The following is a 25,135-nucleotide window of genomic DNA, read 5'->3' as shown; positions in this document are numbered from 1 at the left end:
TACCCAACAGATTTCGATGAAATTTGGTAAGGAAATAGGTTGAGACCCTGGGCAGAACATAGACTACCTGAAATCCCGGGGAAAAAAAATCATGCGGGCGATGTCACGATCAAAAGCTAATTCATTACATAAAAAAGCAGCATAAAACTAATTGTACACAACCTTGATTTAGTTCGTCCACTACAATGGGATGAGTACCTACGCATTGTAATTATCCTAGCTTTGTGTCCAGGCATAATAGTTTTATAGATTTCCTGTCGTAAAATGTTCGAGGTCAGTTAACAAAGTGCAGTCGTGATCGGCAGTTGCAGTTTTCCGCGTATAAACGTGCGAGGGCGGAGTCGCGTGCTCGTGCCTTGTCTAATGGGCGAACTTGCGGTTTTGTGTTAGGCTGCGCGCGTACTGAGCGGGTGATTAGACAGATGCATTTAACTGTACGTAGTGTAATCATGGGAGGATTAAGTAGCCAGATGTATTACTTAGAGTGCTTAGTGTGCATGTATGTTTTAGAAATTGGGTTGTGTTTTAGATATACATGCTAATATACTTTTAAGTCTGTTTTGTATAAACTTAATGTTTATCTCTTACCAATAAAGTTAAAGTCATTGTTTGAACTTAGAGCTAAACACTGTTTTACAAGTTTCCTATTTATGTCATAAAATATGATTACGTAAATAATTTAGGTAAAATATAAAAAAAAAGATAAGGTGGATCGTATAACAAATGTATAGGAATGAATCCCTCCTGGCCAAATTTCGACTGAATATTTTTTTAAAATGGAAATCTCGGGCACTACCCTTTTTGACCCGGCCCGGGATTCGAACCTTAGGGCTATAGTTACTCGCACTGCGTACGCATTACATCTGCGCCACTGAAGTAGTCAATATTAAATGAATGACAGAAAAGTGTCACTTAGCCTAGAAATTAACTATGCAATGTGAACGTTAGTTTACTTATTTATTTCTTTCCCAGCAAACATTTCATAGTACCTCTAGTGTAAAGTAGGTATACAGGAGGAATGCGCATATTTATTCGATTAACATTACTATTGGCTAACACGTGACCAATTTATTGCGTACCGTTTTGTTGAGGCAGATTTTATTAACTATTAATTTGTCGTTTACGCATCAAGTTATATTTTATGTTTTAACATCTCTTACTTGTAAGCCTGTAAGGAAAAAACGAGGGCATATACAAAGTGAATATAGCCTCAAATGTATTTCAGACCAATCACTTAGCAGCTACTAATTAAGCAACTTATTAAAATATTTGCTGATAACTAGCGTATGAAACACCCTCTATATAGGATCGTCAGTTTCAGACCTGTATCCAGAGAGATCATTAAGACCCGGCGATTCTAGTAAATCTAATCTTTGTCTCTTAATTAGAATATTGATCCCAACGCAAACTGACCCGTACGTCAAAGAAACGGAAATCATTAAACGGTTATCAATAATTAAGAGTTATTAAGTCTTACGGTCGATATATATTCACAACACACTGACTGATGAGTCAATCAAGAATGATAATTATAAAATAACTATTTATATCCTCTGATTGTGTTTATAAACTAGATGTATGTAGACTCTTGTCCTTGATGTATATTTTCAAAGCAAAACAGATTCTAATATAAAATAAATAGAGATAAAAATGTATATCCCCCTGTATTTTATTAAATGAAACAGCCTGTATGTGATTACATAACAACTATAAATCGGTGAAGGTTACAAACATAACTATCTTCTTGCATCTTGAATATTTAATAATGGAGGAAAACATAATACTTATTAACCGCCTTCACTGCATGCTTTAGACGCGGGACTAATAAATTTATTTAATCATAAAATTATATGGTAAAGGGCTATGATTTATTTATAAAGTCATTCCGATTCAATACTTGTTTATATTTAAGTTTCGTTCACAGTATATTATTGACCTGCATTGTTAATAACATTCTATACATTTTGAGACGTAAAATGGTATTCATGTTTAGGTGTTAGCAAACAGATTTTTGATGCTCAACTGAAATGAAGAGAGTGTGACTCCTGAATTTGGGGTAACTGGTAATTGTATTCACATAGCGACTAATACTAGCGCGCTTTATTACCCAAAACGAACGGGAAAATATAGTCCGAACGCTATGAAAATTCTAAGAAACCTGTTATCTAAGATATTATCAGAATATCTTTTCAGTTCCTGTTAAGATACCAAGAAAAATATTAATTTTTGGTGAAAAATTTGTAGAAAATATACAATTTTAGTACTACCGGCCATTTCTTATAAATAAAAAAGTAAGCCATTAAAATTGTACTCAGACTTAGTGCTTACATTATTTTCATGTTTCAAGTAATTGAATAGAACTAGTTTGTACTTCAGACATATGTATACTCTATTAGCGTCAAGTAATATTCTATACAGTCATATTTAAAAGTAGAAATATTTACGATACAAATACGCAGCATATGAATATAGCCTCATAATTTTAAATATGGTTCGCATTTAGTTAGAGGCACAACGACCTATATCGTGTCTAGACGCTTTCAAAGAATTTTTCGAATATAAATTAGATTACTGGGAGTGTCTGGGCCTATTATAAAAATTTATGTATGTGTATCATATGTTAGAATGAACAATTATACAAAGATTCATAATATATAGATCATATATATTATATAACATTTCTGCTCTACTTGACTGAGCGTTAATTATGTACAAAATTGTAGATGATATCTATGGTGTTTTGTCTTACACTAGGTCTTCAAAAACCAGACTAATCTTAGGACACATTTTAGAACTCGATCGAAAGGACGAAAAGCTTGAAGGTCGACAAGTAAACACATTATTTTATCATATATTTTAACCTAAAAATAATGTGCAGCTTATGATTATAAGAGGGTAATTGTACTTTTGTAGAATTATAAATCCAATGCTAACTTTTATAATACAGTGTTGAACAAGCCGTTGTTCATAATTTACAACTACATCTTAGACTAAACTGAACAGAAGTATAATGAACTCTTTATTTTCTAATGTCCCATTGGTTTTTTGCTATGTAGGAGTTATGTATGGATGTATTTTAAATACGTCTACGGCGCAGACTCGAAAATCGAGTTAACGAACAATGCCTTGCCAAACTTCCTTTGTTCCTTACACATGTATAAGTAAATATAATTTGGCGCCAATATAGTAAAACAATGGCTTGGCGACAGATGGGACATTCCAGGTCTATGTAATACCTACAGGTTTGTTGAATATTTATACTAGTCAGTGGTTACGTAAGGAAATTTCTCGTGACTGAAAAAAAAATACATTATACAAAACGTGTTTTCTATGAATACTAATTAGTATACAACTCTACACACAGTAATATAGCCCGTTAGTGTATGCAGTCTGTTAAAATGTATGTTCGAGACTTTATTTTGTTACTAATCGATGTGATAATGTACTAATTGAAAGTAATAAAAACGAAAACTAGTACCGAAGCAAACCAGGTTAGCACGTCAATGAATATGCTGAGTTCGACTTTCGTTAATTGCACTGAACTACTTTGCACATTACACAATCTCGTAGTATCTGGTTATCAGTGGGTTTCTGCGTTTCATTCAGTGTCGTCGCCATTTAAAACAAGAAAATCATTCATTCATAATAGTCTCACTATGTAGGCTGACAAGTTATTAACAGCACAGTTAGCGATAAATTTATTCAAGGCTGGCAATGATTTTCGTATGAATGTGAGCGTGCTTTTACTGTTCACTGTTGCGGTTTTATTTTTAAAAATAATGGAGGTGACGGATCATTGCATAATTTATATTTGGGACAGAAAATGTTAATGATCCAACGCTTTAGTTCGATGCCTTATTAAGTTATATTTCTGTGGTTTGCAAAACGTGATGTTTGTCGAGGCGTTGACCTCAAGTCTGCCTCTGAGAGACGACGCGGATGTGTGCAAAACTAATGCGGTATCACTGTTCTGTGTACATTATAGTCTATGGCATGGGATATGTGGTTGTGTGCGTTGGCTCGGAACACACCCATCGAGACGCGCCGAAATTACGGACGATAGTTTTTGTCCGCTGCCGAGTGTCAAGGACGCACGCCTCTGTTGCTAACGCTACGAGCGCCTCAATCGCCCGTCTGTGTTCATGTCGAACTTTTTTTAAGAATAGAACGTTAATTTTGACTATTTTTTTATTTCACGTTCCATCGGTGCAGTTTTTTGTTCGTTTTATTTATATTGCTTTCTTTTGTTTTTTTTTCTACTCAAATTGAAGAAGAAGTTTAGTACGCGCGGTACAAAAATAAATCAGGGTTTATAACATAGCATAAGTTAAGTTAAACGCAGCTGTTCTGAATAAACATGTTTGTTAATCGATATTAATTATTGGCATTGACCTTACTGTTAATTGTAATCAAACTTTTGGAATACAGTAATTAAGAACCTTAACAGTTTCAGATTAATTAACATGCCTGATAGATTAACCGTAACAAATCTTTAAATGTTCGGTACACTTTCATATTGGAGCGATTAGATTGCTTTAAATGGTTACCCTTTTATGCGAGAGGTGGTTTTCTGCATGTTCTATTCATAAAGTGTCCGGTTTGAAACTAGATTTTGCCACATAATATATTAAATGCACTAATAATAAAGTACAGTCACGATCTTTGTACCTAATGCATGTTTGAGCTTAGATCTTGACATTGTAAAGTTGAGACCGAATTGAATGGAGTATTAGTCAATTATTATTCATTAATAACAGCACGCTCTTCTCATAGCCTAATGGATAATTAATGTGTATTATATTGTAATAAATACATTGTCGGTTCGCTGTTGTCCGGACAAAAATGTTTTGAATATCAAAAAGTTACATCTTTAACTTGTATACGATTGTGTTCTTAGGTTTTAGATAGAGTCTATTTTATTAAATATGCAATACCTGATTGCTACTAATGTCTAATAAGAACACAATGATTTAATAAATCTTTAGTTTCACGTCTTCATAGCCGCTGTTATAGAGAAAAAATCAAATTCGTCTTTCAATTACATATGTTGATTTGATCAACATATCAGAGGTAATAGGACCATATATAAAATATCAAAAATCATGATGTTCAAGTACTATATACTTTGCGTGAAGCTTCATATTAAACTGTTCAGCCTTTGGAACGGACAAATTGCCAACCGCATTTGTATTGTGTTAAATTTTAAGGATGTATTGTTGTGTGTAAAGGTATAAATTGGTTTTAGGTAACTTGCGAGTAGGTTGTTTAAAGTACTTTATCAAGATATTCAGAGTAAACGCTTTAAAAAATATTCACAATGCTTAAATAACAGGAGAAGCAAATAAAAAATTCGAACGGTAAACGCACGTTTTTAATACATTTTTTATATTACTTTTTCTTTGAACAGATTGGCGCAAGTAATTATGTACTTGCCCCCATTTGAGTTGCGTAATTTTGCACCTACGAAAATTTATTGTATTTTCGCATATCACGTGCTTTTGATGAAATATATCGCATTTAGTATTATTATATTAGTCGACATCTTGATACAGAACTCTATATCCTTGAAATATTATCTCTCATCGAATTTTTTCTGCACAAATAACATATTTTTTGTACCTAATTTCTATTCGTGGTAGATTAACCGACCGAAATCATAGCACAGGTATACAAAGGCCTTCCGTCGTCTACAATGCTCGCGTCGTGAACATTTGACAGCTTAATTGATGACCGCTCTCGTGGCCCCACAAACATGACATTGTACTAATGTAGTGCTTTTGTCGATCGCAATACGTATCAAATTGATAATTTTATTGTAATCGTGTCTGTAGTTGAAATTAGATTATGGCTAAAGATATAGAGTTATTTTGTGCTTATATTAGTTATTATAAAATTACTATTTTTTAATTCTAATATCAGTAAGAGTTGAAAAAATTGTAAATCGATAGAGAGTTTAATTAAAACATAATCAATTATAAAATTAAACTAAGCTTAATACCTTATTAGTTATTGTGTTTGTTTCAATCAGAAGTTCCGCCAGTCGAATTGGGTGTAACCTCTAATGGCTGTGTGTTGATATTGCAATAAATAAATAATAAAAAAAATGAAGTGGTAGAGCCTCTGTAGAATAGTCTACAGAAATTTGGTGATACTACTAGATCACAGAATACCGACGTGTTATCACACTAAAAAACTTATCATACTGTTTAAATCAACTTAATAAACATTTTTAATGTTACTGAGAATCGTAGAGTCCTGTGGTGTGACTATGATATCTCAACAACGGTTCCAAGAAGAGAAAGCTTTAAAATTGTCTATAGAATATGTGTAATAAGGTTAAGAAGGAAGATAACTTGTCAACAGAACAATAGTTATTACTAGCAAAGCTCTTAATGAATTGCTCAACATTGGCAGATAATACGGCTTGCATTGCACCGATGACTTCAGCAGTATGAATTTTTGCACAAGTTCTTTACATAACGTAATTGAGCAATAAGGAAGAATTTTCAATTTCGTTCAAACACTAAATGGCTTAAATTGCTTATCAAGATATGTATTTATACTTTTTTTTTCGTGTGGCATTCCTTATAATAAAGCACACGATCCACGTTTTTTTTTATAATGCAAAAAATACCAACATTCTTGTTAACTTTTTTATTATTACTTTTTATAATGTTTAGTGATATGTTGCAATTTAATCAAATATTGCGCTTTAATTTTTTTAGAGAAACGATTTTATGAAAATAGAAAAATTAAGTAAGCCTTCAAGGGTTCCGCTACATTATTATAAATTGTATTGTACGTATTATAGAGTAATTATTTAAAATGTAAATATGTATTTCTCTAGATTTAACTCTCATGTACGCTTTAAAAATACAACATCGCCGAACATTACGTTCTTTTTCGCAAAACTTTTTATCCAATACTTGCAGAATGTATCTTTCTTATCTAATCTTTTTTTTGGTTCCTGTAATAACTAGTTTTTGTTGATTCTCTCGCCGCGGGCCACCGTGGGCGTGTTCGTTTTTTTTAATTGGCCAAACACTATAAACGAAGATTAGCCACTCGATCGATTTCTATTAAAACTGTTTTTTTTTTATATTTTTTGCAGTTATATCGTTAAACTCGTTTGGATTTATTTTATGAGTTTAAAGTTTTTAGTTGTTGACATCAGTGACAAAATTAAGTTTTGTGATTGACTGAATTACAATACGAACTAACGGACAGAAAATTTGCACAAAATGGTTTTTGTTGGCACTTTTTACATTATTTAATTTCATCAACAAGAAAATTTACCAATGCGGAAAACACCATCAAAATAAATCATAAATGCTTATCATTTAACCAAATTATCTTGAATTCCCGTAACAAAATTAAAATTTGTAACTTCCGTTCCTAAATAAATGGTATACGCATTGTTTTGTCAATGCTAATGCCAAACACAGCTATGTTAAAAATTACGACCTTCTCAACAAGTGAATAACAATGAGAACGCGTTCGGTTTGTTGTATGTTGTGTTGTATATACATATATGTTGTATACTATACGCTAACAAACTGCTGTCACAAATTTGTGCACGGTTATTTATGTTCTATTTCCTTTGCTCAAGGATAGGAAGGACTTGAAAAAAATCGTCATTGTTATAATCGCAGTATTTTATTTATAACCTGAGAGAGGATGTAATTAAGAATGAATATCTTGATATTTCAATCATACTTACATTTTTATTTTTATTTATTATTTTGTAAAACAAATTATGTTACAATTAGTCCAAATGCCGAAAATAATATTTAAGCATATTTTTTTTCTTAATCTATCAAAACTTATTTACGTTTGTTCCTTAAAATAGGTAACCATTATAATTATTTGAGAGAAATGCAATTCAAAAATTTTGTTGTTATCTCAGAACAATGTGTTCTTGTTCTGAGATTGTTATATTATTTTGTTTTATGTCATCATGCCTACCTACTTCATAATTACATACATTAATATATGATGTACTTTGAAAACACAATTAAGTTGACACATAAAACAGACATAAAAACAGCGGCGCGGGTGCGGCCGAAACTGGGTTACCCATTTCTCGTTAACCAACTTGGTGTCTCTGAAACAAAGAGACGTAACAACCCATGTTGTGTTGCGTTTTATGTCTTTTTAAAATCGTTTCAGTTGACCCCTTTTGCCTGGAAACTCAAGGCAATATCATCGTCTCTCTTTCTTGCTCATAATATTTTGTATTAAGATAGAAGAGGAGGTCACATACCATCTTATATGATCTTCGTGATAGTTATAACGAGTTAAATGGGGTATAATGCTGTGCTATTATTCCTGTACGTGTTAAGATGTTTGATGGAACATACTAAGAACGTTTCAGTAGCTTATTATTAGAACCGTAGGAATTGTAAGATGATTTCTACAAAGGAACATTTATGTAGGTGCCTACTCATTACCTATAGGCTATACTATTATACACTATACTGATCTACGTATATTACTGCATGCTTTGCTTTGCTGGCATTTCAATGTTAACAAAGGTTTTCATATATTTCCACATTCCATGAAAGGCGTTCAAGTTGTAATTTAAATGTCAAACCAAATGCAGCAACAAAATCGATGGTGCAATTATGTACATCCATAAATAAAGAACTAATCTCAAACCTACGCGGTTCGGAACGGATACATTATTATTTTTCTTTTCCCCATTTCGGGCACGGACGTCCTACTACCTACCGATTTTATTTGCATATTCGTTATATGGCACTTGTCGGTTATTGCGGCCCACGCGAAATAGCCCCGTTTATTCTTAGCCGGGTGTCCAATAGACCTTTATTATCAAAGTACGTAATAAGATAAGTTTCGCTCGTAAACTGTACTTTAACTTTTCCGCTTTGTCGCTTTCTTCGTTGAACGCAATGTTTATTGTGGGAGCGGAAAATCGTTGGCAAATCGCGTGCGCCTGTTTGAACAGATGTGTGTTGTTTGTTCATCAAACACAGTCACTGACTACTGATGTATCGGAGATTTACATTGCGTAAAACACTTTTTGCATCGCATTACAAACACCTAGCGGCTAGACATCTATTGAGTGCGACTTGCCGGTTCACAGTCGCATTGTTTTAAATTGTTTAACTGTAATTGAGCATCCGCTTTTTTCTTTTGGCTGTAAATTATTGATCAATTGTTGTTTACTGGATATAAATATTCAATTAGTGGGTAAAAGATTAGCCAATTGTCATGGCTAGTTTAGATCTTTATTGCACTGCACTAGTATAGTACGAGTTTGTGAGACAGGACAGCTTCATTTGTGAGGGCACTGGTTTAGTACGATCTGAGGCTGCTAGATTCATCCTATGGCCTTATAAAAGTATCACCTGTAGATGAGGTTCGCTTAAATCGCAGGGATGTTTTAAGGGCCGCTTATATACCATAAATCCTCTGTAATCTAACGTGCTAGGCTTTTTCTATTAAAGATTGTGGACATGTATGAGTGTAACAGGATAATGAATTACAGAATAATACCTAAGTTAGCTAAAATAATACCATTCTGCGGTTTCATTACATTTGTAGTCTGGTCTAAATATGTTATTTATTTTCCCATTAAATGCCGATAATTCCATTGACCTTGGGATCGTCTGACCGCTCCGTGCCCCTTAATATTTCTGACATCGTGGCACATTTTTCCTTAGAGCTCGCGAGTGGAATAAGCAAAAGCGTTGTATCTAGGTTACGCAGACTCCGTGCTTTATTGTATTTACGTGCGACAGATATGAGATACGTGCGGATAGAGGCCGGGTCAAGGCGCCAGACAGCTTTCGACGCGGCTATATACGGATCTAGCGGATTTAGCTCCTGTTTCGAACAACACACGGTATTGTCACGGCGCGTGTCCTAATTATTCCGCTCGGCACTCCACATAATGTCTAGTGTCAACATCGACATCGTGGTCGTTAATTGCTTAATCCACGCGTGTCCTTGTGGCCGGCTGCTAATCCCCGGCGATACCGCGCCCGTGCACTGCGCGCGAACAATGGACGCGAGGCGCGACGCGGAAGACTGTTAAAATACATCGTAAAAACCGCGCGTAGTTTAAATTTTATGGCTCGCGTTCAATTGGGACCTGTAAAAAATCGTTTTATTGGAGACGCATCCTGGCCGCGAGGCCGCGGTGCCCGATAGCTCTAATTAAAAACCCGCCTCGTGAACTCTTGCGAAAGCTGGGCTCCGCCGAATTGCATGCTTGCGAAATACTGCGTGCCCTTCGACTGCATTCGTGCTAACGTATTGAACACGATTTACAAGCGGTGTGAGACAAAAACATTTACATTGATTGTAGTTTTATAATTATTAAGTTATGCGTAGGCTTGTCCCAAGGCATAAAACTTAAGTGGATCGTGTAATACCAAGGCAATATATTTTAATCATATCTTACTATAAACAGAAATCAGAAAGTATTTTTGGATGTTTATTTTTCGCTCGATCACGTCTAACGCAACGTTGCAGAAGTACACATTGACTAACGTCGACCATGTGCTGTCAAACATTTATATTACAAAGTTATTAAACAAACCACACAATATCGAATACTAAAATATGTTTTCTTTCTTTCCAGATCTAAGTGTACGAACGATTCCCGTGAAGACTTCTCGCGTAGAAGACGTTAAGTGCCATTTCTAACCAGTTTACCACACGCAGTGATATTTAGTCTTATCTAGTGATAGTGATTAACCGTGATATCTAGACTTAAGGTTAGGTGCTAAAGACGACATTTTTTAACAAACGTTACCAAAAAGAAGCGAAACTGGCTCCTTACAAGGATATAATGAACTCGTCGAGCATGAGCTCAGCGGTGCCGACGATAAAGTGCGAGGACACAGCGCCTTCGCCGGGCGCAGGCGCAGACGACGGCGGCGCCGGCGCGTACAACCTCAGCGTGAACGTGAACCTCAGTGCCGCCGTGATCAACATGCTGACGGCCGAGACCGCTACCACCACGCTGCGGACACCGGAGATCGTCAACGACGTCATCACCATGACCAACCCACTGGATCAGTATAATTACGACAAGAGCTCTAGTTTTAAGGTAACTTATAATTTTATATGTTAAATGAGGTGACGAGCATGTTGCTAGCTTAATGGTAGATACTATTGCAGCAACTTGCTTGCTTGCTTTGTAGCATCTGCTACAAATGGCTATAACACATTAGAAACACCACTTAGGATATTGAATTATAGGGCACTATAATGTAGACTCTACACAACACTGAAATACGTTTTAATCTTGAAACATTGTTTTCTCTCACAATGTACAATAATTACATTAAATTGGATCCTGGAAAAAGTATTCGTCTGGAATATATTATTTTAAACAAAGATGGCTTGTAATTTGTTAATATTTGTAATATCTCAATTGGAATCCGACATCCGCTGTTGCCTAATGAGTTTGATCGTTAGTTAAGTGAGATATCGCTGGTACTTCGTAATCATATAGTTTTCATTCCTTCAAACTAAACGTAAGGTACATTCCTAAGTAAAGAAAACTCACATTAACAAGGTAGAGTACCTATAATTTCCTGTATATACCTTCCTTATAGATGCCATTAGATAGCGGAGTTGTAGTCAGGGCATTGAACCAGTAATAGGTTAATAAATCGTTACCTATTTGTGCTTTCACGTCCTAAGCAATCGCGATTCAACGCATCCTTCCAGTTCTTAGGTCACATCCACGCGCTGTCGTTAGAATGTAAATAAGTGTTACAAGTATTTTGATCTGTTGCCAAGTATCGGGTGCTCCGTGCTACGTAATACAGTCACGTGACCCCTTCTTTATAAATACTGGACACCTAACACTTACCATGTACCGCGGACGTGCGCGCAAGCAATGTTTAATCCGAAAACCAGACTACGCGGCGCCCGCCGGTTATCTGCTATATATTTAGTTATCCCGCATCTGCTCACATACTGTTCAGTTCGGCTTTATTTGTAAACGTGATTATCTGTCCTCAATGAATGTGTTTCATTAACTGAAATTTATGAATGACGGCGAAATTAGAGCGTAAAAAAACAATGGAACATATATATAATTATCTCGATAGAGCAGTAAATTTTAAAGCCTGCCAAATACGATTTGTTGTAGTCAGTAGACTGTTACGGGAAGTAATTTTGTATGTTAACAATCTAACGTTGAGTGTTCCTATAGAGGTGCATTAATTGGTGATTATCGTTCTAGAACGGGTTACATTAAATCGTTATTTATTCTAAGTGTTAAGGTGCTTTAACATGCAGTTTAAATAATATGTAGAGATAAGAACTCTTTTGTTTTTACGCTTCGTGATTTTGAACTTAGCTAATTCAATTCATAGCGATGGAAGAATAGGTATTTGCTCGCTATAGAGCTCTGCATCAAATGTTTTAATTTAATAACATTTTGGCGTTGAAGTTACAATTAAAGCATCTTTGAATCGTGAATAACATGTTAAAGCTACACTCCAAAAATCTCCGTCCCTATTCAAAACGAATCGGTTTTGATAAAAAATGCAAAAAATAAAGCATTTTACTGCCAGCAAATTCAAGTTTTTTGGCTAACATTTTGTAATTTAACTTTTCCCAAGCGATGTTTGTTTAAAAGGTTCGAGTCCCCACATTATGGTCAGCGGGGCGTAAAGCACATTAGTGATTGTTGTCGGTGCGCATTGCCCTGTGTCGTTTCAGGGAGGTCCCCCTGTGACTTAGTTGTACTGTATCGGCTTCCGTGTTGGGGTCTCGGGTTTGATCCCAGACTTGGCAAGTAATATGAGGTTTTTTTACTCAGTATCAATCCGGAGTTTAGAATTGTGCCTGATAAATGGCATTAGGTTTACCTTCCATTACATGTGACCCAACATAATGCGGGTGTCAAATACCTCTGCCTACCCATGGGGACAGAAGCGTAATGCAATGTATGTATATTTCAGGGCGGCAGCGGGAATGACTCCAACTCGTCTATGTCCAACAGCTCGTCGGCCACATCGCCAGCCTCGAGCACGCCGCCCAGCATACAAAAGGTAACGATCAAAAATTTTATCAAAATTTTAAAATGTAGAAATTGAATGAAAGAAAGTATTGTTATTACAATATCTTAACGGCTACGTTCGATTATATATCAAAACTGAGATGTAATGTTTTTTTTAAGGTTAATAATATTTTTTTGTGAAATCATTATAATTATACTCTTCTTACTTAAAATTGTACGATATGTATATGTATAAGCTACTAGTTTTGGCGAAAATTGTGAAACGTATAGTATCTTGTAAAGATTAGATAATTCGAAGACAATTTTATCGCGTTAGAAAGCAACTATTTAAAAAAATAATTGTACGAGGTTTTGATCAAATGTGAGTAAAGTATGTTAAATAAGTAAACAAATTGCACTTGGCAAATATATTATACGTTCTAGAATTATATAATAGGTCATAGAGGTTAATAAATCCGCATATACATAAATACATATACATAATATATGGAATACCATTAATAAAACAATATTCGTAGTAAGTTGTTACGCTCGCAAATTTTTTATAGGAACATTTGAAAATTATTCCTTGTACTTCATCAATTTAAGTGTTCGTTATTAATTAGTAACATCTGCTTAATGAGACTTGTAATAAGGGCATTATAAGGCCCTAAAAAGATATTTGAGAAAAACTTTATAAAATAAATGGCTCCGAAATCTGTTATGCAGGGACAGTTTAAATATACAAAAATAAAATTCGCCGATACCTATTTGCAATAACTTACCTTAACATTTACATAAATAAGCCATACAAGTGATTGAATAACTATTGAAAGACACATTGTAATTTGTAAATAATGTTTGGTTTATTGAAAAGTTCTTATACCTATTGAGCTAGGCGTTTTTGTGCTTAGAATTAGTGGTAATAATATACATTTGAATATATTATACAAATTATAATTTAATTTAATAAAAATACCAATACAAATAGGTAGATTAAAGTAATATGTTGCAACATATTACTTTAATCTTTAATAGACATTATAGAAGTATAAAAAATGCTAGTCAATAAACTCCTGCGCAATTTACTAATAATAATTACATAGTATAGGCTTTGTAGTTACACAAAAACCGTTCACGGTCAATTTTAATAATTCCTATCTAGTGCAAGAGTTACCATACGTGTTAAATTAGTTTAATTAACCCCATTAAATGCCGCTTTGAAGTTCATTAGCGTATAAATGTCATACCAATCAGGTTTAGTACGCAAAAGTATAGTCAGCCTGGCAGGAGCTATCGTATTATTTCATTGCCAACAATGCGCAAGATGCACACAATCGAAATAATAAGTGAGTAAATCTGCGTCAAGAGTGGGTTTCCTTTGACCTCGTATTCAAATTATCATCATTAATAGCCGACCTGTCTATTCAATATAAAGACTACTTTTTGTCTAGCTTGCAGACGCGAAAACAAATGCTACCTTTGAACACAATGGGCGGACGTTATTTATGTGAGAAAATGGCTTTGATATTAATTGTAATATCCATCTGTTTTTCTCACATTTCAATTAAACATCGTTGTTGCGGAATGGTGTAAAAATGCAATTATATCCTACATTCCTGCGATACCTAGACTTTATTGAGTAGACATCTTCAAAGCAACCTTGATGAAATCATCGTATCAAGGTAAAGTGACCATGAATCATTGTAAAAAATATACGCACGACCTACATTTATTACTCCCTCTCTGTGATCTTAGTCGAAACATGCGTACTTTACGAGCTGATTGATGTGGAAAATAAAAACACGCCAATTGTATATTCAGTGTGCGAAAACCGAGTAGATTGTATCTTCTGATACATCGGATTATTCACGGGAAGCAATAACGATATTTATACGTATTAAATTATTCTATTCACATTCTACGTTTGAACATTATTTTGTATTTTCATTGTTTTTTATGTTTTTGTTCTTAGAATATAAGTAGGTAAAGTTGAAAATATGGAAACATATCAATTTAAGTTAATCTATACTTTGTTTTTATTTTATGGATCCTGATTTTAATTGCCTATTGATTGTGTATTTCCAGACGTGTTCAGAACTAATAAAGGCTGGTCTGAAGCTGTCTATTGAATCGAAAAGGAAGATGTCTGGCAGCGATACTGATGTAGGGGTGAAACGGTTGAAGAAGGAAGACAGTGACGATGAATACGACAGCAGCGCCACGCAACAGCCCAAAACCGAAGGGGTGAGCTCAAGTTATAATAACAAAATATTGTGATAGTAGAAAAATAGATGATATAACATTGGAATAAAACTATGTTACGGATTTTATCGCGATTTTTTATATTATAATTTTATTTCGACGTTTCGAAGATTTTGCAGCCACGATGGCTGAAAAACCAGGTTTATTTCAAAGAAACATTCGGTTAAACGTTTTTTGGACTATCTAAATATTTACTACAAATATTGTCAGTATTGAATTCAACGGCTTGGTTGAGTGGTTTAAGTATTCACACGATTTTTGTTGAAAAATAAATCATGCTAACTTAATAAATGTATTTAATTTAACTCATAATTTAAGTATTTTGATGTGTCAACATTAATGAATGAATTTGCTTATAAAATATAAGAGGAAAATCAAGTAGAGTATAACTATTGCCGACAATTGTTCGTATTTTACTCGAAAAATAAAACGGTAAACCCTGAATTGAACTCAATTTCTTAGTCTGTATGAAAATTTACTTGCGAAAGCACGATCGTAGTAAAATCGTCATTAAATCTATGTTGCATTACATCATTAATTTACAAAATGAATAAATCTCTATCATTTCCTCTCAGTCATAGAAACACGTGAATAGTAAAACCACAAAGTTCTAATGAATCGAGGAGTGATAATTCTGCTCGTAGTAGGTATTTACAAAGTCACGTATACCGTAAAATAAAGTTAATTTTTGTTCAGTTTTATCCATTTAGGAATGCAATGAGAAACCATTGTTTCGTTTTTATTTAAACGAATTAGTAACTTTTTGTTCTTTTTGTTGTACTTAGTTTTAGGTAGGTAAAAGGTAAATTTTGTTTCGCGGTAACACATGTATAGATTTTGAAATAAAATCTACGTATAAGGAAAAAAATACGCTTTTTAAAAATATATACCTTCTTATTTTGATGATAGATGTCTGAAATCCATTAGCCATTTGATTGGTTCTTAGAAATTTATATAGCTTACACCATGCCTATAAGAGCCTTTTTAAATTGTGACTTGCATGTTTAAATGCGTGACATTGTAATCTTATATTTAATTGCTGCATATACCTAGTCTTGCCATAAATATTGTAATAAAGAAAAAAGAAAATTGTTAACTGCAAATAACATTTATTACTTTTACAGTGTGTCAGTTTAATACATAAATATAAAACAATTAAAAATATAAAAAGCTTATTCGAAGTGGTCTCCATTGGCTGCAATACAGTCCTTTAAACGATGAGGCCAGTTATCAATAGAAGCACGCACTCTTTCCATGGGAAAATTCTTCACTGCCAATCGTATAGATTGTTTTAGGGACTCCAAATTATCATGGCGTTTAGAGCAAGCTGTACTCTCTAAAACTGACCACAAATCATAATCCAGCGGATTAAGATCGGGACTAGACGACGGCCAGTCTTCAGCTCTGATGAAGTCCGAAACGTTCGATTCCAACCAAGACTGCGTGGACCGAGCTTTATGACCCGGCGCCGAGTCTTGCTGGAAGGACCATACTTGGTTATTGAACATGGTGATGTTAAGGGGCTTAACTACCTTCTCAAGAATGGTATCTTGATACACTTGTGCCGATGTTTTGATACCTTTTTCACAAAAATATGGCTCAGTCACTCCTTCATAGCTAACACCCCACCAAACCATCACTGAAGTCGGATAATGTCCACGTTGCACTCTGTCGACTAATTGGGAAGCTTCCTTAGAGCTTTGAGCATAAATACGGTCATTTTGTTTGTTAAAATGTTGCTCAATTGTAAAAATTTTCTCATCCGTAAACAAAATTTTTCTGTGACCTCCCTTTGCGTACCGCTTCAGTAGTTGTTTCGATTTTACCACCCTATTCTTCTTTAAATTATCAGTTAAGAAATGGCCAGTGCGTCTCTTATAGGCTGCAAGTCCTAAGTCATCTTTTAAAATACGCGACATGGTTCTAGGTGCTATCTTCATTTCCCGAGATAAAATCTTTTGCTTTCGGACAGGATTTCTTCGAATTCTTTCCCTTACTGCTTTGACCACCTTTTTCGTACGAACACTACGTGGACGGCCAGATCTTTTTCTGTCACAAACAGAGGAGGTCTCATTGTACCTATTAATAGCCCGGTACACAAACATTTTACTAATACCAAGTGTATGGAGAGTTTTAAAAATTGCATTTGGCTCCATACCTACTTTGTGTAATGCTATCACAGCGATTCGGTTCTCTTTATCACCCCACACCATTTTAATATCGCAAAATATTTTACAATGTATTGGCGCCAAAATGAGAAAACACAATGAACAATCGTATAAAAATGACAGATTCGAAATTCAAATGTAATATTTTTTTATAATTAAGTGTAACAGTATTTATGGCCAGACTAAGTATATTTTAGTAGAGTACCTATCTTCTATTTTAATTAAGGTATTGTAGGCTGGCAGTTCATTTTGACATACAAATAATTTAATCATGATTTACACTAATTTATCATACATATCGGTGCTTTTCTATCCGCAAATTGGAGTTATCTGAACGGATTATCTAATTTGGCAGTTGCCTCAATGTTTCCATTTATGATTAGTTACGGTTTTATTGTTATATAACCTAAGGGTATTTCTTGCGAAATACCCTTAGGTTATAAAACAAACTCCTATCTTAATGCGCATTAATTGAATTATGCACAATATGATTTCACATCATATACTTAGGTATTTATTTAGATAAAAATGTATGATGGGTACATCCAATAAGTACACTAAAGATAGCACCGACTGCATAGTATTATAGTTCCCATTTAACGCGGCTTTTACCTCACTTTTATATCAATTACTTTCATAAGACGATCATTGTGAACATTATTATTACATAATCTAAACTAAAATTAAACGGTTAGTTTTCAATACGAGTTCAGGGGAATTCCCTTTAATAAAACCAAAGAAACATAGAGTAGAATGCCTTATTATGCTGAGGTGTTTAGTATCAAAAGTTATTTGACACCTTATGTTCGATTTTACCTAAGTTCGAGACCATAAGTAACATCCTAGTTGAGTTGACATGACATTTATTCATTATTTTGTATCCGTATTGTGATAGAGTGCGGTTGGCCTTTAAGTACGTAACGCATTCGCCAGTCAGTCTCATTCAATGAATAAATAAAGATAGGCACGGAAGATTGCGAATGGGATCTAAACGGGCTTTTATGATGACCGTCACTGCATTGTAATTCAACGGCCTGATTGAAGTTTTATGAGCTTACGAAGAAGGCATCGCAATGTGTCTGCGGCCGTGACTTCACTTCCTGATTTTGAAAGGAATGGCAATGCGAAATTATCATTGGCGCAACTAGTAGCTCATTCAGTCGAGGGTTGGTTTGCGAACACAATGCCACACACAAGTCGATATGAATTCTATGTTTGTTACTCACGCGATTATGCGAACATTAGAAAATATAGCTAAGTCCCTTTTTGCAGTTGCACAATTTGTTCATACTTGCGTAGGTATCACGATAACTTAATAATTCCAACGTCAAATATATTTATAAATAAAAGCTAGGCGAATTATATTATGTTAATTTATGTAAGTGTAAGCAATAAACACTTCCATTTTTGTACAGCTGACGCCGGAAGACGAAGAGCGTAGGCGCCGCAGAAGGGAACGGAATAAAATAGCAGCAACCAAGTGCAGGATGAAGAAACGTGAGCGGACAGTCAACCTGGTCACAGAAAGCGAGGTCCTGGAGAATCAGAACATCGATCTCAAAGCGCAGTTGAAGGTAAAATATTTAAATTATTAGTTATTCCACGACCTCCAACTTGTCAGTAATTAATTAACCTAATTCTTTCATGATAGTTTTCTTTTAATTCCGTTGTATCACATTAGCGATAAGTTTTACTACTTTTAACATTAGATAGGTACTATTCTAGGAAAATTATCCTTGCTATGTTTTTCCCAAGTATTTAAACAAAGAATGTTTATTGCGCTTCGTTTTTTCTTAGAGGATCAGTTCTTGAAGTAAAACTCTTCCTGCAGCGAATGAATTACGTTATCAGCCGTGTCGTTGGCGAGTGATAACACCTCAAGTCGGCCAACCATTAGCGATAATTGTACCCGCTACGGCCAGTCTGATAACAATTCCATTTTAAAACCTACACTCCAGCAGGATCGGATTAAGTTAAAGGCTCCTAGATTATAAAAAAATCCTAACTCGCTTAATCTTGCTCTATTTCTAAAGCCTTTTTAAACAGTAGGTATGAAAAAGGAGTTATTACGTCTAATTTAAATTTAGGTTATGCATATGAAACTAATAATAGCGTTTTGTTTAGGACCTCGAAGTGCAAAAGCGACAGTTGATCGACATGCTGTCGTTGCACGCGGCGTCGTGTGTGAAGAACAACAACAACGCGACGCGGACATCGCCGACAGCGACCTACAACATGGTTCGAACGTTCGAATCTCCGACCACATTCCCCGTCTCTTACGAGGCTCACTCGCCTTACATTCGACCGGAGTCGGCGAACATCCTCGCCTCCAGTTACACTTGCGCCACGCCCATCGGCGACTCCTCTATAGACACCATATCATCCCTCGACTCCATTTACGTGGCTCCGCCGCTCTTGGAGCCTGAGTACAGCAGACCCGACAGTGTGCTCAGCATTCCGCCCAGTTCTGAGCCGAGTTTCGTTACCACGGACGGGTACCTCCCCAAAACCACAAACGTCCTGACTCCGATGGACTCGGAGTACTACGATCCCGAAGTCAACTACAACTTGGCCAGTAATCATCAGTGCCACGGGTTCCCGGGAACGATCCCGGACGCGCAAGCAAAACTCAACAACAGCCTCAACGACGGATGCCTTGTTTAGTTAACATCTGTTATGTACGAGTAACCATTATTTTGTCGGGTCCAAATTAATTTCGACATGTATACGTATAATTTAAGCATTGGATATGAAATTCGAAATAGAATGTCACCGTTAAAATCATTAATTTCCATTAATTCATTGAAATATTTACAATAAGCGGGTGACTTCATTTTCAAATGATTTAGTTCTGATTGATTTTAAAATTGAGTTGGGTTGATACCTATAAACGCATAATGTTGCTATGATAGTGTCTATAAACGATGTAAGATGTAGAGACTTAGTCCATCAAATTACGAAATTAAGGTACAGCTAAAATGAAAAAAGTTATAAAACAAGATTTTGCTCATGTTAAAACAGTTTTAAAAAATAGTATAAAATTGGTTATCTATGAGTCTCTACATAGCTAAATCCGGACCTGAATTAAGATAAACATTCTTTATTTCATATTGCACAATATTGCTTTCTTATGATTTTCTGTAAACATACATACATACGAAACATACATAGAGACATGGTTGAAATTTGTGCCTATTGTATACAAATATTCACAAAATCAGATACTAAATCATAGTTTTAGTGAGGTCTCTAATATGTAGAATACACATAAACCACAGTTTGTGATAATTCTATTGAACGTTATTAAAATCACATAGTATCTCGTAAATAATAAACTATACATAAATACGCCAGGAAGTCGATAAAGGGCGGGGAATTCATTTCGAAATGAACTTGTATGTCTACTGTGTAGAACAACAATGTAAAATTAGTTATGGTGCCTATAATGGACGCACAGATATTATGTTTAATGAATATTATAAACAAAGAGAGGGTGGTGCTGTGAGACACATGAAGTCTATTTTTTATTTTTTGTCAGAATCATTTGTTTCATACATTGTTTTGTAACATACAAACGAAACTGTGAAACAGTTGTTAAGTTAGGCATTTCACATAATATTCTATTTAGATATTAAACTCTAACCTTTACCGTATTCGTTTTAATGTTTCTAAGTTTTATAATTTTGCTTTGATCTGTATAAAATATTTAAGTTTTGAGATCTGATTTATTTTGTCTGTGGTGCAACTTTTACTGCAGAAGCCCCGTGCAGTTATTTTCATTGCCGTTTACAAAATAATTATCGGAGTATGAATTATTTATTGCATTGTGAGAGGATTAAGCGTTTTAATTTACAATTATAAATAAAGTAACAGTCAAAGAACATGATATGTAAATGTACGAGCATAATTTATAAAAATTCTTCATCATAATAATTACCGCAGCGGTCTAGTCTTCGCTTCAATGTCTACAAACTGTTAGTCCCAAATAGTGTAACATCACATAGTTATTACTTCCAGTACAATTAATAAACAATACCTCCTGTTAAAATTCCAAAACTATATATTTTTGTTACAGATTATAATATTCAGATTATATTGAAATATATTCCGCTATATACATATGTTATAATAATAAGTTAGTGTTAGTTTTAAGGTGCTTTAACTGAGGATAAGTCGTGATATAAGTAAATTTATTATTTATAAGTCTTGGTAACATCATGGAGAAAATAATTCAAACAGATTTGTATTTCAGATTTTATGTATAATTAAAATAAATTCTATTTACACATGCGGTAAAACATACAATTTTTTATATTTCCGGTGTTAAAATTTAATGTATCGGTATCCAATAACTATTATTAAAGACTTGTGTAAATAAGTTCGCTTGATAAGTGAAATTACGAGCTAAACGATACATCATTGTAAAGTGCCTCTGTATTCTCAAACATATGCGACATCGTTGATTATTCTGTATATTCATACTCTAATATTATTGAAGTTAGTATTTTAATGTTTAAAATTAATGTCAACATCTGAATGAAATGGCGCCAATTTCATATTCTTTGGTCTTGACGGCATGTGTGTGATAACTGGAGTTGTACTATCACACAGTTTGCAATGCTAAGTCCTAAGGTGTTTTGTATAGGCGTACCTAATACGCAGAATAGAATCCATTCAGAACAGTGCCTTCTGCAACCAGTGATCCTAGTCTATGCGGCCGCCTTTACGCAGTAGTGTACGCGGTCAGTCGCGCGAGCATTTATTTTTATATTGTTGGTAATTGTGATAAAAACTAGGCAGAGCACAATGTTTAACGCGTTATCCTCTTGTGTAACAAGAACTTTGAGTCTCCATATTTATTAAGATCGTTTTTCTAAAAAATTTAGACTTCCATTAGAAATATTTGTTTTGAATGAATAGTTTTTATCGATACTCTATTGGTCTTCGTATTAATTGCTTTTGTAATGTGAATGTACCGTCGTAGTAATCTTTGGAATAAGATTAACTTTAGAAGGTATAGTTTGGCAGTTCGCAGATTGTTTATTTTACTTTTTGTTCTGCGTCGCGTTTTTTTCAGACTGCTGTTAATAATTTATCCATTTAAATCGAGTTTAATTAGTTGTATACAAAGATAATAAATAAAAAAGTTAGTTTATCAAGCATTTTGCTTATAAATAAACAATTTTTGATTTTTTGTTCTAAAATGAATCAAAATGGCCTAAATATTTACATCAGTCAAATACTATGGCAGTGTGATTTAAATGTGGCGTAGACCTAGTGTTTTTGTGTTTCTGCTTCCCACGCAAGTGGGCAGTTATGATAGTACATTACTATTCCATAACATTTCGGTTGTAAGTTAAACAGTTAGTATTAAATTTGTTTAACAATTTATTGTTGTTACAGATTAAGATTTAACTTTGTAATTTATATTTCGATAAGAATATCACCCTTTTTAGTATGTTGTTATGTATATTTTATATTACTAAGCCTGTGCTATGGACTAATGCTTTGATAAATATTTTATTCACGTTTTCTACTGATCTATAATTTTGAAATGTATTTTAAATCATTTCAAAGTCACAAAGTGATTTGATATAATAATTTTGTATATTGTCATTTATAATATTCGGCTTGTTCTTGATTAAAATCACACATTGTTGATAAATTTGAAAATAAAAAGTTAAATGAATTAGTTTACGTAATTGTTGTAAACATCACTTGTACCTGCTTCTTGAATATAAATATTTTGACAGTCAAAGCAAAATTATTGCGCTTATATATCGAAGAATAAATCATATTATTGCATAATCTGTATGTTTGATTTTATAAACCCTTAGAATAACACTTTAAAACACACCTGTCGTGTTTTTGAGCGCGCAACGTGTCTGGCCGGACACGTCGGGCGTTTAACTACAAAGGTGTGGGCGCGCATTGTATACGACTGTTATTTTAGTCGAGCGTATCCGAGTTTGATGTTATTAGTGTTTTTACTAGGAAAAGTTTTAGTATAATTTACACATTTTATTACTGAGATATTTAAATAAAACAAAATGTGAATTTTAAAGATTGATATATTCAATATCACAACGAAGAGTTTTTCTTATATTTCTACTGTAGCGAGAGCATTGGCAAAAGAAACTTCATTTTCAAAACAATATCGTAAGAAACGCTAAAACGCCAAAGGTTCAAACGAAGTCTCAAAACAATCATGAAGAAGTATAATTTAACTAAAAATATAATAAAAATATATTTTCTAATTACGTAAAATATGATAGTTCCATATTTCCCCACAGACTTTATACAGCGCTGCCTTAATTGAGTCAAAAGACCAGAAATAAAAAAAAGATCCGTAACTAAACTTTTACGGGTGTATTGACTCGCTGACAAACAAAATTACTCTCTCACGAAATTTACTTAAATATAAAACCAAATTTTACTACAATAAACACCTATATTTTGACAACTCTGAGATATTGCAGCATTCTAGATATTCAAACAAGAGCGTCGCCAGTCGATGGTCCAGAAGGCAAGTTGATATGGAGAATGGGCAAAGTATGAATAGTAGATAAAGTCGAGAGCACGTTCCTCCCATCTCGCGCTTTAACGATAAGATAGAGCAGCGTGTAATTGAGCGTGCGGATATATTAGGAATGGAATTGGGGACATCATTCGAGTTCTGGAAACTCTAGGGGGCTACCATTGGTGAATTCATTGGTTTTAGAAACTCTAGGGGAAGGGGTTAGGGGCAGCTGCCCCTACCTGTCGTCCCTTGGCGACGCCTTTGTATCCAAACCTAATAAACAAACTATATTATACATATATAGACACTGCTGTATCTAACACAATATTTACGGTGGGTTTTAACATTCGCATCGACTAATACTATGCTATTTGTATACCAGACATTATCATAAAATCTAAGGAAGTATCATAACATTTTTTGAGATTTTTTGATAATATATTATTGACATCGCATTGTTGAATTTCACTTCTTCAAGTTAATAGATGGTCTTTTGAAGTATTCCGCTACCTACAAATCAGACAAGTTATCCATAAGTCTTAAATTGTTAAAATATTTTTTTACTAGTATTTGATGCGCCGCGTAAAACATAGATATATAAATATACAAACATGCGCATAGTATATAAACGTTTCAAATAAATCAATATTTTATACATTGAACAGCTTCAAAAGGGGTCACTTGTTACATAGTAACATATTATGTCAAAGTAAATAATACTTTATTTCCTGTGTGGTACGTTTAAAATTAGCATATGGGGCATTCCACGTGAAGCGGGCACGAAAAACTCGATGTCTCAGATTTTCGTAATATTTGATTATGTTATACCTGTATATGTCCTCGATCCAGATACAAAATATTATTAAAGTATAAAGCCTGGTAAGCGAGTTAAAGGACTTTGAAGTTTTAACTGGCCGGCTGGTATACGCCACTTCGAATCCAATTATCAAGTTTTTTAAATGTTACAATAAAATAAATAAAGCAATGAAATAAATACTTCATTTAATGAGCTTTTTTATTGTATTTTTGAAATTGAAAATGTTTTTTTCTTTGAAAAATGTGTTTGAAAGTTTCAAACTTGAATTTCACAAAGTTGGCATATTTATATTTTTTATTTTTTCTAAAAATAGCTACTATTTTATAGATAATCCCTGCGAAATTTCATAATGGGCTGAGAAGTAGTTTAGGAGCTAG

The 25,135-nt window shown here is 34.1% G+C and overlaps 1 protein-coding gene across 1 annotated transcript in view; it reads left to right on the top strand.

Annotated features, from left to right (window-relative positions):
• The window catches only part of LOC115443537 (proto-oncogene c-Fos), a 53,562-nt gene extending 30,333 nt beyond the window's left edge, over nt 1-23,229 (top strand). The window contains exons 2-6 of the mRNA XM_030168984.2: nt 10,610-11,080; nt 12,951-13,040; nt 15,077-15,235; nt 18,837-18,995; nt 19,546-23,229. Of these exons, the coding sequence (XP_030024844.1) occupies nt 10,820-11,080; nt 12,951-13,040; nt 15,077-15,235; nt 18,837-18,995; nt 19,546-20,085 (1,209 nt within the window). The 5' untranslated portion in view covers nt 10,610-10,819 and the 3' untranslated portion in view covers nt 20,086-23,229. The remainder of the gene's footprint in view (nt 1-10,609; nt 11,081-12,950; nt 13,041-15,076; nt 15,236-18,836; nt 18,996-19,545) is intronic.
• The last annotated feature ends 1,906 nt before the right edge of the window (nt 23,230-25,135 follow it).

This window comes from Manduca sexta, chromosome 11, assembly GCF_014839805.1.
Source record: "Manduca sexta isolate Smith_Timp_Sample1 chromosome 11, JHU_Msex_v1.0, whole genome shotgun sequence".
Taxonomy (NCBI): Eukaryota; Metazoa; Arthropoda; class Insecta; order Lepidoptera; family Sphingidae; genus Manduca; species Manduca sexta.
This window is presented reverse-complemented; position numbering and strand designations above follow the sequence as displayed.